Source organism: Vigna angularis, chromosome 11, assembly GCF_016808095.1.
Source record: "Vigna angularis cultivar LongXiaoDou No.4 chromosome 11, ASM1680809v1, whole genome shotgun sequence".
Lineage (NCBI taxonomy): Eukaryota > Viridiplantae > Streptophyta > Magnoliopsida > Fabales > Fabaceae > Vigna > Vigna angularis.
In genome coordinates this window covers 20,006,872-20,020,102 of record NC_068980.1, presented here as the reverse complement: position 1 = coordinate 20,020,102, position 13,231 = coordinate 20,006,872, and the positions used below count along the sequence as shown (strand labels likewise).

The window sequence follows — 13,231 nt, the reverse complement described above, 5'->3', positions numbered from 1 at the left end:
GTTGAATGGTTGCAGAAATTTTAGTAGGAATGAAAAGTTTCGCTGGAACAAGAGAAAGAAATTTAAGTAAAGTCATGGTATAACATCAGAGGAGGATTCAGGCAAGGAAACAGAAAATAGTATTCGAAGAGGGAATCAATGGAAGGAGTTTTGAGAATAAGAGAATAGACACGTGTTATATATAGGAGAGAGAAAAACCTAAAAAAACTTTTTTTTTCTTGGTTGAGTAACATATTTTATCGCTTATTAATATAATAAAAAAACTAAAAATCTTTAAAAAAAATTCTTTACAAATGTCTAATTATTGTTCGCTTACATTCACACCACACTAGGAAGTATGTTTGTTTTTGTGTATCTTTTTTATTTTAGTGTATCTTTCAAATTTTATGGATCGAATATCGAAGTGAAGACCTATTTTCTTATTAAATAGTTTCTTTATAAAAAAATCCAATCAAATGAGAAAAGATTTTTTCTATCACTGTAGTAAATGAAAGGAGTTTTTCTATCACTCGATCAAATTAGAGGATTTTTTCTATTAATCGAGGAAATAAAACAATTTTTTCTATCACTCTAGTAGATGAAAGGAAAGGAGTTTTTTTTCTCACTGTTGTAGATTAAATGAAAAGAATTTTTCTATCACTCTACTAGATGAATAAGGTTTTTCTACAACTCTAGGTTTTTTTCATAACTCTAGTAAATGAATGAAATTTTCAGTAACTGAACAAAGTTTTGCTATCACAACTTCGTATTGAACCCATTCCTGATATTGTTGAACCTTGTATTCAAAGTTATATGAATGAAAGGTTTATTTGCACATTTTTAGTTTTTTTTTTATATCGAAAGAATTAAAGCATACTTTAGTTACCGGAGTGAAATGATCAATTGAGATTTAAGTAATGTTATGGTATAGCAACAAAGAAGGGTTTGGGGAAGGAAAGAGAACAGAGTATTTGGAGAAGGAATTAGAAAAACGAGTCTAAGAATAGACTGGTGTTGTGTTGTATACAGGAGGAAAAAAAATCTAAAAAAGTTTTTTTTTTGGTTAAGTATCATATTTTATCATTTGTTAATAAAATAAAGGCTTAATATCATTATTGTGTCAACTTTGTTCAATGTGGAACTCATTTTTTTCTAATGTTCAATGTAATCCCTATTTGGTCCTTTTTGCTGACGACTTTTAAATTGTTAACGACATAGAGTCCACGTAAGAACAACAGAATAAGCTGTCATAGTAATACTCGCAGTGATTAACTCACATCATCATCTCGTCAAGTCATCACCATCTTCCCTAAATAAAAAACCCTAATTTCTGTAGGTTGTGGTTGATTTTGATTTTTTTAGATTTTTGTGATTTAATGAAAAGCAATTTAGGAGTTTCACTTCTTGCAGATTGTTATGCGTCATTAATGGAGGTTGAACGAGTTTAATGGTGGTGCCATTTGGGATTTTGCAAGTTTTCACAAAAGAGGCGTGATTTCGCGAATTAGGGTTGTTGTTCGATTTCACGATTTCGCAAATTAGGGTTCAATAGTTTTATGATTTTTGGGGTTTTACTTTGCAAGTTCTCGCGAAATTGAAGTTCTCTAGTTCGCGATGGAGATGGTGAGATGTTGATGGTGGTTCTCATGGTGCATAGCGATTTGGGCTCACAGAATTTGTGTTGATTTGTTACCGTGGAAGGTTTCTTTTGTAGATTGGGTTTCTTGGTTGATTCGTGGTGGCTTGTGCAGTTGCTAACGGCGAAGCTCATGGTGGTCCGACGACGTGAAGAAGATGATGGCATGAGTGTGGTGCACGGCAGCACACTGTTGAAAGAACATTAGGGTTCTGTCTTAGGAAAGATGGTGATGACGTGACAAGATTCGTGACAACTCATCCTTTTTTTTGTTATGTGGACATTTAGCCATTAACGATTTAAATGTTAGTCAAAAGGATCAGATTAAACATAAATTATGATACACGACTACATTGAACATTCCAAAAAAAAATGAGTCTCATGTTAAACAAAGTCGACGAAAATATGAATCAATAATCATATTAAGCCTAAAATAAAAAACCTAAAAAGTTTTAAAAGTTTTTCTTTTCTTCCTAATTTAATATATAAATACGCTCACATTATATTAGAAAATATATTTATTTTATATATCTTTCCATATGGTTGTTTATACATCTAAATAGAGCTTATATTTTACCTTTTCAAAGTTGAGGGAAGTATTAATTTTGCTGTTGGGAAAATGTATTAAAAGTTTAGAAAATGACCCCAAAGCATTATGGAGTTGTGATATTTGTTGAGTAATTTAAGACTCCGACAAGTGTACCGAATCATATCAAGTAATATAAAATGGTAAGACCGAGTATCGTATCCCAAATGACTCATGACACTGAACAGTTATGTAATTTCTTAACCAATTAAGACTTAAGAACAATTTTGGGGGGGTTTCAATGCAAATGGAATAAAAATAAACATGAATGCAATTTGATAAATTGAGGCTAAACACTAGAATGGATGGATGAAGTTGATAATATGACATGAATATGTTGTTGGAGTTTAGATTTCACCAAGTTTACTCTCATGTATATACGAATGCTACTTCTTTAATGTCAATGTCACTATCTAAAATACTTAAAACCCGATTCCTCGACGAAGAAAGCATATCCTTAATTATAAGTTCACACGATTCCTAGCATTCCTAATAATTAATTCTGAAGATCAGAAGCTTAAGACAACCAGAACTCATACCCTCATTCCTAAGTAATACTGCTTCTGGGAATAATTCTCCAGAACATGAATTGTAAGATACCTTCTGGTACTCATGCAAATCATAAATAATGCTAATGAATGAGTTAAACACAACAAAGCATTACATGAAGAAGAATTACCCTAACAATTAATGAAAGAAGCATATATAATCAAGAATCAATTCAATACATGGGAGTTTACAAAGGTTACATCATTCCCCAACAACAAATAAGGTTTAGTTCCCCATCATCATGGAGAAACTAGACGAACAATGAAAGAATGAAAGAGATAGAAAAACCCTAGAAAGAGAAGAGGAGAGCTGTCACATCCCCAAATCTACCCCCAATGGGTGAAAAATGTGTTTCTGTGCTTAAGCCATCAAAAAATACAATCCCTAGGACGTCCAAGTCCTTAAATAGAACAGAAAACAGGTCTAGGCTCACGAAACTGGCGCTTAACGCCCTAAATGGGGCACCCAAGCGTGGTATGGGTCAAAACTAGCACTCAGCGCCCCTGGAAGGGCACCCAGGCGTGGTGCGGGAAGAAAACTGGAGCTCAGGGGCGGTAGCATTCCAAAACTCACTTTTTTTGCTGTTTTGCTTGTTTTTTTGGCTTATTCAGCTCTATACAGTTCTATATATTGTTAGAGATTCTTCAAAGCACATTATTAGCTATAAAATAAAGAGAATTTAGTGATAAAATCATAAAGTATAATCTCTACTCACTTATTCACAAAATTAAAGTAAAAACATGAGTTCAAACAAGCTTTTAAGTCAAAAAAGGTGCGTTTAGTATCAAAATTATATCACAGATAACTATATTTTCAACCGTTATCAAATAACAGATTTTGTCATTGGTTAATATAATAATAAAAAAAAGCATGATAATATTAATAATTATTATAATAAATAATAATAAGATTAAATGAATTTAATAATAATTGATAATATTATTAGATGATCTTTAATATGAAAACAGATTAAAAAAAGTGAAAAACTCATAAAAGTTTTAAAGAAAACTTATAAAAAATTTATCAAAAGACAACAAAAATTAACTAGTTATAGTTTAGATATTTTAGTAATAAAATATTCAATTCACATATTATTAAACCTTCCACAGAGTATTAAAATAGTATATATATTTTTATATCTTCACACCCTCCTTAGTATGTCTAAATCAATAAATGAAATATTTGAAACTTAGATTCGTATTAAGTTTCTAAACATAAACAAAAAGATAATTAAAATTATAATTTCTATTATTAATTAAACTTAAAGTTTTAATTTCTTTTCACAATCATCCTATTTTAAATCGAAAACATATTATTGTTGAAAACTATGTTATTAATTCTGTGATTTTGTTTTAACTCATCTCATTAAATAATAAAGCTAAAAATAAATAAAATATAATATCATAAAAATGAAAAAAGATAAAATACATTATAGAATATTAGAGTAATCATTTATGTATTTATACTTTAACTTTTTTGTAAAATTATTTTTAAAACATAAATTGTAAGAGCCTGAAAATGTAAGGCTATTGGGCTCTGTAACCTGGCCCAAGAAGCTAAGGACACTAGGACCTTAGAAAGGTCTCATTTTCCAGCTCTGAGTTCTTCATCCAGTTCCTCTTTCTCTCTCTAAGTTCAGCTTCATTTTCTTCTTCTTGCTCTGACTTCTCTCTACTTTTCCACCACTTCCCACCGTTGAAATTTCAAATAGGTAGTGTGCTTTCGTTCACGGAGTTGAGAGCTTTCCCTTCATTCGATTAGATTTTCGTTTTGGACGGGTAAGTTATCTTTTTCCCCTTTTTCCTTTGAACCTAGGGCATGCAATTTTCTAGTTGCATGTAGTCAATGATTTTCCTCTCTAGATTCTCTATCTATTCTAACTCTAAGAGATGTCTCTGTACCCAATTTGACGTTTTGTAGATCCGGTTGAACTTGCTTCTGTGCAAGAGTACTCTTTTGGAGTTTCCTCTAAAGAGTGTTGTGCTTGTAACCACTAAGGTAAGGGGAGCTAATTATTTTTGTATGAATTTATTTTATAAAAATATATGTAGGTTGAATGTTGAACTGGTGTGTTGTTGTGAGATAACTATAAGGTACATGTGGAAATTATGTTTGTAAGTGTCTCTGTTGAAATTAATCTGTTTTGGTTGAAATCGTTTTGGTTGGAGGGTTTGGAGTAAGGGCTTTGTGATAGCATGTATATGAGCAGGTAATGTAGGACAATTTTAATAACTTAGATAATTAAATCTTAACTTGTTAAGAGCCTTTCTTTGTTGGTAGGATAGAGGAGACTTAAAAACCTGAGTTGGCAATCCCTGATCATAGAGCAACCCTGGCCTGGTCCAGTACGTTGTGACTAGTCATATGTGCTAGCGCCGAAGGTGAGTCTGATGCGTTCAGACATCTGAACCCTCTCTGGTGACCAATTGGGGGAAAGTAAGATCTCTACTATGATGAAAATTAGACAAGTAGTTTACCAAATAGGAACCATGATATATATATATATATATATATATATATATATATATATATATATATATATATATATATATATATAAAAGAAAGTATGAGATAGATTATATTAATATATTTTATACAAAAGATGAAAGAGTAAGTATGATAATAAATTATATTAATATAATATCGTTATGTATATAAAATTAGTAACAGAGAGTACATATTCTATTAATATAATATAATTATATAAAAGAAAATTTTAATAGGTACGTATGATATGTATAAAAGAAAATGGTGATAGTTAGTGATGTTCATAATAATTTATAATATTATAATATGAATGAATGTTATTGTGTTGGTTTAATATGAAAATTAGGAATGCTTGGTACACTTAATGATTTAATATAAATATTATAATAGAATTATGGTTAATATAACTATTATAATAGTACTAAAGGAAACATGTTTTCAGTTTATATGAGTGTAGGTGTTGAAAATAAATTATAAAGATTCTGGTATTGATAAATTTAGATTAAATTTATGGAGCCGTTACTTTTATAACTTGTGATGAATGAGTTAATGTATATTGTTGATATTATGTATATGTTGATTGTGGCAAAAAGTATATGATTACAAAGTTATGAAAGTACGATCCAAGTGGTAAACCAAGTTCCATCTCTGTAGAATCTCTTGGTGAGATTCTTATTGTTTAGAATGATTTGCAGGGAAGCTCAGTCTTGGGGGTTTTCCTGATGCTCCAATGGTCTTTCATTCTCAAGTAGAGAAGATTGAACCATGTGGTGAGGAGTAGCAGGAGGTCTTAGTCTTGGGGGCTCCCAGTATGCCTCAAGCCCCGAAACAGGCTAACCTCGTGAGTGTGGTAGGGTGGGGAACCCAAGTTTCATAAGCCACCACGAGTGCATAACCCGCCATAGCTCGGCAATCATTCTAAGTTCGGATGAGTCAAGTCTAGTTTATGACATGTTTCTTTGTATGATTTAACTTGCTTGGCTTAAAGTATTTATTTGATGAATTGTTTACTCTGATATAGTATGATTGCTTGTAAAACTAGCTCACCCTTGCTTGTGTGTTCGTGCTTTGTTTGGGTATGCTTTGTTTTGCAATGATCATCCAAAATTGGATGTGAGCAGATGAAGAGGAGGTGTCTATGGAGCAAGCGCCGGAAGACGGTGATGTTGTAGCTTAGTATGTCTAGGATCTTGATTAGTAGTATTATTCTGATGATAATTCACAGTGGTCCTTTATGTTTAAGGGACCAACTCTGATTTTATTTTGGATGACTGTAACCAATATTGTCTGTTATATGTCTCTAACTGCTTTCCAATATTATAACTAAATGATGTCTTTATTATATATGCATATCGTATATTTTGGAGATGTCACATAAATAATTTAGAATTCGTGTTATTATTGTTTTAAAATATTGTATGTTTCTTAAACTAAAGAAATACTTTAAAAAATTTTCAAATTGTATAACTTTTTTATTTATTTTAATATAAATTTTAAAATAAAATATTTTCAAAATTAAAGCATAGGAACTTTTTCTAAAATTTAATAAAATACCAATAATTTTAAATTTGCTTTTAGTCTCTGCAGTATATTTTAATTTAATTTCTTTGTCTTTTTTTCTTCTAAATATTACAAAATGCACACTAATGATAGAGTAATTTGATAGTAATAATACAAAATTCAAGTCAACTGTGGTGTAAATTACTTATAGTTATTTTATATAAACACGATTTTTTTTAACATAAGATTTAAAATAATGCATTTTCTATAAGGTTTAAACAAGTAAAGAATAATTAAAATTTAGAACTTGATATACAGTTGAAAAAAGAAACAGAAAAATAAATTAATAATCTTTTTATTGGTTATACTTTTGAGATAATTTGTTTATTTATATTCATGCGTTAATTTGCATTTCTGAGTACTGAGCGAGACAGCTCCTTCCAACAAAGGTTCACATCAATCTCTCAAATCCCTATTTTTCTCCTTCAATCTTCTCCGTCTTCCATTCTTCGTGTTGAGCTCAATTATTCTTTTTTTTTTTTTTCAATTTTACGTTTGATATATTAATTTCCCAGAACAACGCGGTTTGCTGTAGTATTTTATGTATATATAGTCAATTTCTAGATGAATATTGAGAAATTATCTTAATAAAATGGCTTTGAATTTTTTGTAATGTCATTTTGGGCTATAATCTATCAAAACCCTAAGTCTGGGTCGTCTATTGGTTATTTAGTTTTAAATGAATTTGGAAAAAAAAAACTGTTCAATTTATAATTTTTTTCGTAAAAATGCCCTTTATTTTATTTGTGTGATTTTGGAGGGTATTTTATCGGAACCCTAATTTCAGGGCCATGTGAAGATTATTATTTTATATCGGTTCTTAGAAATGGTGGTTACTGAATTATTGTTTTCTTGTTTTTGTTCGTTTTTGGTTCATTTATTTATTTACTTATACATGTAAGTTTTGGACCCAATTGTGGTTACTGGACTATTGTTTTCCTGTGATTTTCTAATTTTTTTCATCATTCTTGTTATTGCAGGTTCTAAATTCTAATTAGTTGGACAGAACATGTCCCATCACCACGAAGGTGATGCTGAATACATGGCGGATGAATGTGAAATGGAGGATGTGAAAGATGATGTGGACGATGAATCTATTGACAATGGAGAGAGGGGTGGTGTAGAGTCTGATGCAGATGAATTTGATTACTCGGTTAGATTTCTAGGACTAATGTTGTGGTTTTGGTACAGAGTGACAAGGTAGTAGACACTACAGCTGCTCAGGTTAGAAGAGGACAAGACATCCAGGGAATCCCTTGGGATAACCTTAGCATCACCAGAGAAAGATATCGGCGAACTAGGCTTGAGCAATACAAGAATTATGAAAATATCCCTGGTTCAGGAGACAAGTCAGGGAAGGTAACACTTGATATCTTTAAAGAAGACTCTTTGATTTCTATCGATTTTTCCTCCAGTCAAGGTCGTTTTTTCAGAAGCATAACAGTATAACACCATTTAACCTGTCTATTATCTGCATGCAGTATTGTAAGAATACAAAAAAAGGATACTCATTTTATGACTTTAAAAAGAATACAAGATCAGTAAAGTCAACTATTCTTCATTTTCAGGTAGGCTGTTTCTATTCTGGTTTCTATCAAGTAGCATGCTTTAAGTTTTAGGGTACACTGTGACATATTGCTGCATATTGACTCTGTTTATTCTATTTCTATGAAGTTGTTAACAACTTGTTACTGTAAATAAAAAAAAGGACATTCAAATATATAAGCAATTTTGCAGAAGTTCTCTTAAGTCTACAGCGCTCTCCCTCCAATGAAAGCCCGCTGTTTTGACTGAGAACGGAACATGAGCATACCATTACTATTACTACCTATTTTGGTGCCTAATGCTCCTTCTGTTGAAATTGTAGAGAAATTTCTTAAAATCTTACAACAGATTCAAAATTAGTGAAAACAATACAGATAGTGTACATTTCTGATATGTAGCTCATGCAGAGTTCTGTTGACAGTCGCTGACATTATTTAATTTTTAAATGATTTTTCAGTTAAGGAATTTAGTATGGGCTACATCAAAGCATGATGTATACCTTATGTCTCAGTTTTCGATAATGCACTGGTCCTCTATGACTTGCAAAAGTTCAGAAGTTCTTGATGTTTCAGGGCACGTTGCACCATCAGAGGTTAATATCCCTTGTGTAAATGAGCTCCATAGACCTCTGATCGTTCATTGGATAAATGTATGATAAAATTGATTAATCACGATCTTAATCTTCCAAGTTATCACTTTTTACTGTCAGAAACATCCTGAAAGTCTGTTAGAAGGATTTACTCACACACAAGTCAGTACTCTTGCAGTGAGAGAGAAGCTTCTAGTTGCCGGTGGATTTCAGGGTGAACTTATTTGTAAGGTAATTTGATGATTTGCTTGTTTAAAGGGATGTTTACTTTTGTAATCTGTACTAGATACATTTGTAACTTGTAACTGTAAATTGTGCTCTTGGATCTCTGGACATTTTATGAAACATGTTATGATGTTCCACATTTTAGTTATATGACTGATCAAAATTGTTATTATAATACTCAGGCAATCCTCTTCCGTTGAATTAGCCTTTTGGTTTTGGTTAGGTCCCAATTTGTTCTTAATATGGTATCTAAGCCATTATTGTTAGGATCATGGTTAAATAGTACAATCATAGGATCCTACTAGTTGAACCGCCTCTTCCAGGCTTTCATTCATCAAAACTCTTATTCTTATTTGATTTTGGTGGAGTACTATACTGTTGATACTCCTTTCTTCTTCATTATGCATCCTAGTCTTTATTTTTTCAGCTTCTCTTCACAAGCATTGGTTGGTTAATCTTTTCCTTCGTTTCATTGTCTATTAGTCATTTGCAAATGTATATTTTCATAGATTATTGCAATCAGACTGTACATGCTTATGCTTTATAGTTACTCTGCCAGATGCTGCTAACTTGTCCCTCATAGGAATTGTTCATGGTTTTAGAACCATCAACAGATATCAAGATCTTATCTCCTTCTTTGTTACTGGAATGCAGCACCTAAATCGACCTGGTGTTAGCTTTTGCACGAGAACAACTTTTGATGATAATGCTATCACCAATGCCATTGAAATTTATACTTCTCCTAGGTATATAGTTTTTCTTCTTCCAGTTATTTTGCCATATGAATTGTGGATGTAGGCTTCAAGTCTAATGTACTTCTTTTATGATTTTTAGTGGCGCAGTTCATTTCACAGCAGCTAATAACGATTCTGGAGTCAGAGACTTTGATATGGAGAAATTTCAGCTTTCTAACCATTTTCGTTTTCCCTGGCCTGTGAATGTGAGTCCTGACATTTTTTTTCTTCATTTCCCTCTCCTCTCCAGGGCTGGTAGATGGATACTTTAATTTTGTTCTTTTGGAAATTGCGTTTCAATTTGTCTTGCACTGAGGAGCAATTTTTCCATGGGATATGTTGCCTACATTGGCAATATGGATGGGAAAATTGGCAGTATTTTTTGTCTATTCCCTGTCCTCTCTAACTACTACCCTGAAATGTTTAAACAATTTATAGAATAAATGAAGAATGGGAGTGTCAATGACTCTGCCTTTGGAATATGGTCATCTAACAAGCCAGTAGTAATATGGATAACCTTTCTGTTGGGTCGTACATTTAGTGGTTTTGTACCATTCCCTTGCTCTCTAATTTATTTTCTGTCTCCATTTACTGCAGCACACTTCTCTCAGTCCAAATGGTAAACTACTACTAATTGTTGGAGACAATCCTGAAGGTATGTTGGTGGACTCCCAAAACGGAAAGGTAACTCCTTTTTGCCCAACAACCAATCAAATGTTTTTTCAGTTGTATCCCAAGAGAGCTTATGATGGAAATTTTTTTAATATGATATTTTTTATTCTGCAGACAGTCGTTACCTTGTCTGGGCACTTTGATTACTCATTTGCGTCATCATGGCATCCTGATGGCATGACCTTTGCCACTGGAAACCAGGATAAAACCTGCCGAATTTGGGACATGCGGAATTTATCCAAGTCAGTGGGTGTACTAAAGAGCAACCTTGGAGCCATTCGTTCAATCAGGTATTCCTCAGATGGCAAGTATATGGCTGTGGCAGAGCCTGCAGATTTTGTACATGTCTATGATGTAAAAGGTGGGTATGAGAAGGAACAGGAAATTGATTTCTTTGGTGAGATATCGGGAATATCTTTCAGTCCGGACACCGAATCCTTGTTTATTGGGGTCTGGGATCGCACTTATGGTAGCCTTCTTGAGTATATCCGGCGTCGGAATTATACATACCTTGATGCACTAATTTAACTTCAACATTCAAGGAGCAATAAATGACAACTTACTTTAGCGTCTGATTGTGATGAGTTGGATTATGTATAAATTAAGTATCCTGCTAATGTTCTCTATAAAGTAGTGGTAGGATGCGTTGTTATCAGTGTGTGGAAAGGGAGGGAATGTACAGAAGGCTAGAAGGTGATGTTAGTGAAAATGGGATGGAAAGTAAATATGTTGTATGTGACTGACTGGTTTGTGATGCTGAGAATATCAGTATTTACTGTAGAGAGCTTCTGTCTGTGGATGCAGAGTATTATGGAGCATATAATTCATGATGTTCTTTGCTTCTTGCCAGTCACTTGTCTTGCTAATGTTTTAGTTGAAAAGTAAATTATTAAAGGGAAAATAATGGATTTTTCTCTTTGGGGATATAGCATTTAGTGTTTCGCATAAAAATTATAACAGCTACCTAAAAAGTGGTGGGTTTGGAAGTAGAAAAAGTTTATAATTTCGTTGTGTATTTGGATTATAATTAGATTTCTGACGGAAGAGTGCACTATTTTTGTGTTCGTGGGCTATTCCTTAAAAATATGGAAGTAATCTGTCACCTTTGAACCATAAAAGCGATTTTCTTCAAGGTAAAAATATAGATATGGCCGAAGATCGTCGAAAGGTTGACACAGTACCATTGTTAAATGGCAACAGCTATTAAAATTTTGCTTCTCAACCTGTTCTGACATCGAAACTTCAGAACACTATTTTGGTAAAGGTAAGAGATATGTCGCTACAAAAGAAATGCTTAATTTTATGGTTAACAATGAATATAAAAAGATGTATTAATTAAATTAACAGTTCTGAGTTTAGTTTTATCTAACTGTGTATGCAAATGTTGATTAAACCTGTGGTCACTAGCAAGCAATTATAGTACTCATTCAAGTGGCAATATAAGCTAGCCAAATTAAAACCACAAACAGAAAGCAATAAAATATCTGTGATCCAAAACTAACCAATAAAAGCAAGCCATGTCATGAGGCAAATCTTCATTCCATGGCTTACAATCAAAATGCATCTTATCTATGTTTCCAACCACCCCTTTTGATGGTATATGATCCCTTCTCATATATGCTTCTATCCACCAGCTCCTCCATTCTGCACAATTCTCTTCTCCTTGCTACCTGCAAATCCACACCAAAATCAAAATGGCAGCCTCAGCTTCATCCATGATATCAACTTCTGCAGCCTTATCTGCCGCCATCCAAAAGCACCATGTTGTGAAGCCCTCCAACGTGTGCTTTCAGGGTCTGAGACCCCTCACAAGGTCCACAGGCTCAGCCAGAGTGAGTACCTCCAAAAGGGTCCCTCGTGGTAATGGTGTTGTGAAGGCTGAACTCAACTCAGCCCTCGTGATAAGCCTCAGCACTGGCCTCTCCCTCTTCTTGGGGAGATTTGTGTTCTTCAACTTCCAAAGGGAGAACGTGGCAAAGCAAGTCCCTGAGCAGAACGGGCTCACACACTTCGAGGCTGGTGACACACGTGCCAAGGAGTATGTCAGTCTCCTCAAATCCAATGACCCTGTTGGATTCAACATAGTTGATGTCTTGGCTTGGGGTTCCATTGGTCATGTTGTTGCTTACTACATCTTGGCCACCACAAGCAATGGCTATAATCCTGCATTCTTTTAAGTCATCGCCATCATCTTCCAAACTGCTTCTTCCCTTTTATCTTTATCATTTTTCTTTGTAGTTGTATTGTAATGTCATCATGTATAGGTTCTCTCTAAGATGCCAACAAGTTCAGCATATTCTAATTTCGTCACTCTTTTCGGCTGCAATTTGATTTGCTATGATTAATGAAAAATGGAACTTCTCTATATATGTTGAATTTGAGCTCTCTTAATTATGTTCTGCTGTGTCTGTTTTTCGTTTGTTGTGTTAAATTCTGTGGTCGTGTGTGCAATTATGCATTCAGAAATTAGCTCACGAAGTTTTGTGATCTTGTTGGCATGCCTTTGTTTGTTGATATCAAATTTATTCATAAAGTATTTTGTGGACATCTTTTGAATCTTGACTTCATAGTTTACTAATTAATTACCTATTAATAAACAGTTATAAACCATATTTGAAAACCTTAATTGGTATGCAATTTGGTGATGTTCATGATATTGTGAGAAATTG

At 33.1% G+C, this 13,231-nt stretch overlaps 2 protein-coding genes across 4 annotated transcripts; both read left to right on the top strand.

Annotated features, from left to right (window-relative positions):
• The first annotated feature begins 4,353 nt into the window (after positions 1-4,353).
• Positions 4,354-11,411, top strand: LOC108334069 (uncharacterized WD repeat-containing protein C2A9.03). 3 transcript variants are annotated; one of them, XM_052871266.1, is made up of 11 exons: positions 4,354-4,528; positions 4,671-4,748; positions 7,778-7,912; positions 7,989-8,156; positions 8,279-8,365; positions 8,800-8,934; positions 9,052-9,162; positions 9,811-9,902; positions 9,991-10,096; positions 10,488-10,574; positions 10,677-11,411. In XM_052871266.1, the coding sequence occupies exons 3-11, from the start codon at positions 7,874-7,876 to the stop codon at positions 11,088-11,090; spliced, it is 1,239 nt and encodes a 412-aa protein (XP_052727226.1). In that variant the 5' UTR covers positions 4,354-4,528; positions 4,671-4,748; positions 7,778-7,873; the 3' UTR covers positions 11,091-11,411. The 3 variants fall into 3 exon arrangements, with proteins under 3 accessions (XP_052727226.1, XP_052727225.1, XP_017425179.1); XM_052871265.1 differs by having other exon boundaries at positions 7,778-7,950; XM_017569690.2 differs by lacking the exons at positions 4,354-4,528; positions 4,671-4,748 and adding an exon at positions 7,110-7,186 and having other exon boundaries at positions 7,778-7,950.
• A 768-nt stretch (positions 11,412-12,179) lies between these two features.
• LOC108334068 (photosystem I reaction center subunit V, chloroplastic) lies at positions 12,180-12,929 on the top strand. The gene has a single exon (XM_017569689.2). The coding sequence runs from the start codon at positions 12,257-12,259 to the stop codon at positions 12,737-12,739; it is 483 nt and encodes a 160-aa protein (XP_017425178.1). The 5' UTR covers positions 12,180-12,256; the 3' UTR covers positions 12,740-12,929.
• Positions 12,930-13,231: the final 302 nt, after the last annotated feature.

What these genes read in the sequence shown, in the direction of transcription:
- LOC108334069 (XM_052871265.1), top strand. Translation starts at nt 7,807, where the DNA reads ATGTCCCATCACCACGAAGGTGATGCTGAATACATGGCGGATGAATGT. An exon ending in GAAATTTATACTTCTCCTAG is followed by an intron (nt 9,903 to 9,990) that starts GTATATAGTTTT and finishes TATGATTTTTAG; the next exon opens with TGGCGCAGTTCATTTCACAG. An exon ending in TGGACTCCCAAAACGGAAAG is followed by an intron (nt 10,575 to 10,676) that starts GTAACTCCTTTT and finishes TTTATTCTGCAG; the next exon opens with ACAGTCGTTACCTTGTCTGG.
- LOC108334068 (XM_017569689.2), top strand. Translation starts at nt 12,257, where the DNA reads ATGGCAGCCTCAGCTTCATCCATGATATCAACTTCTGCAGCCTTATCT.